At 29.5% G+C, this 6,000-nt stretch overlaps 1 protein-coding gene across 1 annotated transcript in view; it reads right to left on the bottom strand.

Annotated features, from left to right (window-relative positions):
* LOC106466344 (low-density lipoprotein receptor-related protein 1-like) overlaps positions 1-6,000 on the bottom strand; it is a 98,445-nt gene that overhangs the window by 22,359 nt on the left and 70,086 nt on the right. The window contains exons 17-19 of the mRNA XM_013926618.2: positions 2,713-2,841; positions 1,761-1,886; positions 951-1,079 (exon numbers count right to left, since the gene is read on the bottom strand). Of these exons, the coding sequence (XP_013782072.2) occupies positions 951-1,079; positions 1,761-1,886; positions 2,713-2,841 (384 nt within the window). The remainder of the gene's footprint in view (positions 1-950; positions 1,080-1,760; positions 1,887-2,712; positions 2,842-6,000) is intronic.

The following is a 6,000-nucleotide window of genomic DNA, read 5'->3' as shown; positions in this document are numbered from 1 at the left end:
ATTAAATTACTTTTTGTTCATGTTATACTAATTAATATGGCATAAACACTTAGCTAATAATCCATATTTTAATAGTATATAAATTTTAAATTTTATAAGGAAATATAAAAAAAAATTCTGAACTTCCTCTAGTGTTACACACGCAATACATTTTCTCTTTTCTATTTTATCCATCACTCCTCCAAAATGTACGATATTAAACGTAAATTGCTCCCTATAATATTGTCATTGCTCAGACAAATCATAATCTTTATAGCCTTCAATTCTCTTTGGTTACAGAGCTATGAAATAGAAAATCACACCCCTCCTGCCACACCTATCTGTCACATCCTCTCTTTCAGGCTTTGATAATTGTTCTCTCTTATGTTTAATTATACATTACCCATCACCAATAGAAAGTCAAGGTTTTCATCTATCAAATCACGTATTGTATAACATTGTGTTCTGAACAGATAAGCGTAAATTTCACACAGAGTACAAGCTTCATTCCCATAGAAAAAATTAACGACTAGCTTGGATGAATTTGTAACGGCTCTTGTCGCATAGTTAGAAAGCCAGAAAAATTTTGAGAGTTAGGGGTGATTGCTTATATTTTTCATTCAGTTGATTCAACCTAAATCTTGACTCCAAATTGACCTTTAGTTTCCATACTATAACTTTTAATATGTTTTGTGTATCTTTAAAGTTCTTTATCCCGTAGTTCCCAATATTTGTTCAATTGAGGACCAACTAGCTCCAATTCCTAATTTTCATGGACCACTTCTTACAATCTTAACTTTTTAAAGTACTTTTACCTTACACCTTGAAACAATATACTTCAGTAGCTATACTTTACAGACCAGTTGACATCACTGCTCTAACCCAAATTATTTTAATCTCACATCTAGACAAACATAAAATCTTGAACATGATTATGCTTATAACTACATAAATAAACCCAATTAACTTACCACAAAGTCCTCCTTCATCTGATCCATCAGAACAATCAGCTACTTTGTTGCAAAACTGTGAAGGTTCAAGGCATAAGGTACTATTATCACAAGTTCGGTTTGGAGGCAAGCAACTTGGTTCTGTAATTTCTGTAGTGAAAAGTAAGGAACCACATTATTATTAATTACTTAAATATTTTCATGCAAAATATTACATGAAAGTAATTCTAGATAAAATTCTACAAAAAATTTAAACTTTCAATCATGAAATAAAACAGTCCCTAAATATGTTAAGATAAACTGGAAAACATATCAGCAAACCAATTTTTTAACAAGAACACTTAAATTTAAATATACATGCCCATAACCTTCAGTATGTTCATTACATTTTTAAATTTACTACAGTTATCTAATAATTCATCAGATTCATCACTGTATCATGCAGTACTGTATTTTCAAACTTACCAGTTATCTGAACCACAGCTGTATCATACATTACTGTATTTTTTACCATAATTATCTGATTTTTCATCAAAACCACCACTGTATCAAGTTTTTCAATACTTTCAGAATTAACACAATTTAATATTTTATTATTCATTAGAACCACTACACTATCTAGCATCGTGTACTCTCAAATATGCCAGTTATCTAATCATTTATCAGAACCACCAGTATAAAAAGCATTATTGGATTCTCAGACTTAACAAAGTTATCATTCAACAAAACCTTCTGTGGATCATGAATTACAGCATTCTCAGAATGACTGAAGTCATCTGATTATTCATTAAATTCTTCTGTGTATCAAGGGTTATGAATTGTTTTACTTACCACATTCATCTGGTGATTCATCAGAACCATCACTGCAGTCTTTATTCCCATCACAGAAGAACAATACTGGAATGCATTCCTTTCCATTGTCACACATCTTATCTGTAGAACTACAGGTTGTGTTTACTAAATAAACAAACATAACCAGTTAGATCTTAGAAATAAATTGTATATTGACAACAAAAAAAATATATCTTAAACAGAAATCAGATACAAACAATTTAACCTTATTGCTAACAACAAATCAGGCTTAATCTAGACACACACATAACACATCATGAGCACCTCATCAACTAAACTGATCAGTCTGATGATCGACATATTAAAATCTAGACAGTCATAGCACACCTGATTAGTCTGATAAATTAAAAAAATATGAGTTACAATGGAGGTGTAACATAGTACAGTACAGTAAGCTAGTATGATAAAAAACAAACTGGACCACATAATGTATGTAACAGTACGAAAATAGAATGCAACTGAATTCTGACACCGATGTAACAAGCCAGATACCAGCATTCAGTACGTGTTGACAATTTAAACTGTACTCAGGCACAAATAGAACATACCTAATCAGGAAGTCAGCTACTCTTTTAATATTCTAAGCTGGAATTAAGCACAAATCATTAAAACCCAAATCCAAGCATTCCGTCAATCTCATAATAACTAAAACAGAATCATAAAAAAACAAGAATAAACCGAATACCACCTTTCAGCTATTCTGTTAACAATTGAAAATGGATTCTGAAAAAAACATTTCAGACTAGGTAAACACATTCTGACAGATAGTATATTCAGCTATTATATTAACATTTAAAACTAAACATAGACATAAGTATAACTTATAGTCCTCAACTTAGTCATATTGTCACTAAAGTTTGATCTATAGTCACTGCAACAGAAAAGAGAAAGATAGGAGTTTTAAATCAAATGTTCATTATAAAGAACTTACCACAGTCTTTCTCGTCACTTCCATCTACACAGTCATTTTTACCATCACATTCCCAAACTGCTTGGACACACTCTCCATTGCTACACTGAAATTCACTCTCTTCACATGGATGAGAAATGGCAGGTATTGCTATCACAAGAACAATGAACACCAATGTACTAAAACTTGTTACAAGTTTTAGATTGAAATGGTAATAATAACAACTAACAGATATAAAATATAATATACAAGTACAATGGATATTCAACAAAGGTTTTCAATATACTAAGTTTAAATCATCATAGAGTCAAATAGGGCATTCTGTAAAAACCACAACTTTTAAGGGTGAGAGAGAAACAAAAAATAAATTACCTGGGATATAATTCAACATTTATTAATAAAACAGTTCAATCATGAAATATTTCCCATAATTATAAGCCTTGAGTGTAGGCCTCAAGATAACTTGATTTTATTACTAACATATGTACACATAGTTGCATTTGCATTTTTGTGGTTGATGTTGCTCTCAAGTAGTAACCAAGTAAGTTTCCACACAACAGGTTATTTGTTTCATTATAAGAAAAACAGTAAAATACTGAGTAAGGCTATATATATGTGTGTGTGTGTGTGTGTGTGTGTGTGTGTATATACACAAGAATTTACTTCATTAACAAATACAGAGGATATTGATTTTTAAGTTACAAAGTGGCATTAATACAAAGTTATTTGATTATCTAAGGAATGAGGAAAATGACACAAGTGATGATACTGTTAAGCTATCACAATAAAGGTCTTATAAAATTTAAATAATCATTTTTTAAAACACCAATTTTAATAATGGAAGAAAATTAAATTTTAACTGTCCAAATTACTTACTTTTTTTCATACTATGTACTATTAATGTTGACCACATATTACATCATATACAGTAATCTTATATTTTTACCTGTTACAACATGTGTAAAGAAATGACCAAAAACACTAGGTGAATCACTCATTTCCCATGTGAAGTACATAAGAAAGCTCAACAATAATTTGAAGTATTAACTGCAAAATTAATGGTATTTTTGTTTACTTTTGTGTGACTCGTGCGTTATTAGGGATACTGTAAACAACAGTCATGGACACACAATCAATTTGAGGAATAAATAGTTTAGAAAAAACAAGTGTTTCAAAAACAGGTAGGGTAATTCTAGGGTTAACTGAAATAAATTACCAATACAACTACTCATTTAAACTGTATATTTTATGAAATTTAAAAAGTAATACACACAAATTTGTACAACTGACTAAGTTTAATAAAAATAAGCTTTTTTCATTAATATTAATTCAGTCCTAAATCCATATACTAAGTTAACAATGCAAAATAATCTTCATAATAACAATAAAATAATACAAATAGATGAATTAAACATTCTAACCAATATTGCCAATGAAAGTAACATTAAAAACAAACATCTTACACAATAAATGTGCCAATGTTCTTCACTTATACTACACAACCATATGACGGTTTATTTATTTATCTATTACACCCTCACTTTCCACAATAAAGCTACAGATATTTAAGCACCCGATTTAAAAAATTTTTTAATACAAAATATTAGCAAACTTAATTTTAATGAAATTTTAAATTAAATACGTCTTAATCAAAACACTCTACAAGTCGTAATTACCACTAGTCATAAAGCAGCACCAAGTGCTACTGGGCCTACAAAGAGATAATGCACAATGTAACAGCATTTCATCAACAACCGAATCTAATTAGGTGTAAACTTTATCTAAAAACACATGAAATGGCAAACAATTATGGAGAAATGAGCATAAAGAGCTGAAGGAAGCTCTGCATGAATGGAATGCAAAGCTTACAGGAAGAAAAAGAGAAATTGTTGAAAGATAAACATCAAAATAGTTGGAAGTTAAACAATAATTGGGGTTTGGGGACTCACTGTCACTCAGGACAGTTTCAATAAATTACGATCACTGTTAAGTGACTTTTTTCTCAATTTACAATCTGATGACTCTATTTTAGCAGTTTTGGAAAAAAATAAAAGTACATGTTTTATATTTTTTGCTCACCATTATTTTGCACAAAACAATTTGATCTAGTTATCTTTGAAAAATTGTACAATAATTGTGCTTTATAATTCATCAAAACATCAGATGAACAATTCCTAGTCCCTACTCTTCAAATCTTGTACTGTAGTGCTACAAAAGTAGTTTTTAGGACATGTAATATTAATATTTTAGAACTTGATTGTCACACAAATGTGTCTGAATACACATTATAATTTAAAGATCAAGATTATTTAGGAAATTATGTTACTGAGCAGATAAAAAGTTATTTATTCATTTGTAAAATCGGAAAGTTGTCATAATTTCCTTAAAAAATATGATTCATGATAATATTATAATTCCATAATTATTCTATAAATTATGTACATTTAAAACCTGATGGTGTTGTAAATAACAACAAAAAACAAATAAACAAACTACTAAACACATACTTTGCCATTTTATCAGAGTGATAAATAGAAATCTATATAAATAAACAAAATCATGTTTTTTTTGTTTTTTTTTAATACAAACCTGTCTAATATTGCAATCTGGTGGAAAGAAATGATTCTTGCACACAATACTACTGGGTGATGGCCACCATAGCTTTCAATCATCATTTACACGATGGACAACAATCACCCATGTTTTGCACTTTTCTTTTTTGTAAATTTATGTCCACCACAATGATTACAACCTGGCACACTACAACAGGTTTGTGGTATTTTATGAGTGTTCTAGATCAAATTTTTAAGAGATCTTCTATGTTGGGTAACTTGGCTCTACTTGTTTACAACAAAAATACATGCTCAATCTAACAAACTCATGCCAAAACAGGTGCCAATTTTTAGGCCCGGTAGGTGCTGATGCCTAATGAATAATGTTATTATGACATCATTTTTCTAAACTCCCTTATTGGTATTTACATATGCACTCAAGAACTAAAATACTTAGCATTTATTCTATCTTATGGAAACTTACTAATCAAGATTCTTCACATTTATTCTATCTTATGGAAACTTACTAATCAAGATTCTTAACATTTATTCTATCTTATGAAAACTTACTAATCAAGATTCTTCACATTTATTCTATCTTATGGAAACTTACTAATCAAGATTCTTCACATTTATTCTATCTTATGGAAACTTACTAATCACGATTCTTTACATTTATTCTATCTTATGGAAACTTACTAATCAAGATTCTTAACATTTATTCTATCTTATGGAAACTTACTAATCACGATTCTTT

The sequence above is a fragment of the Limulus polyphemus genome, unplaced genomic scaffold (assembly GCF_000517525.1).
Source record: "Limulus polyphemus unplaced genomic scaffold, Limulus_polyphemus-2.1.2 Scaffold2230, whole genome shotgun sequence".
Classification (NCBI taxonomy): Eukaryota; Metazoa; Arthropoda; class Merostomata; order Xiphosura; family Limulidae; genus Limulus; species Limulus polyphemus.
This window is presented reverse-complemented; position numbering and strand designations above follow the sequence as displayed.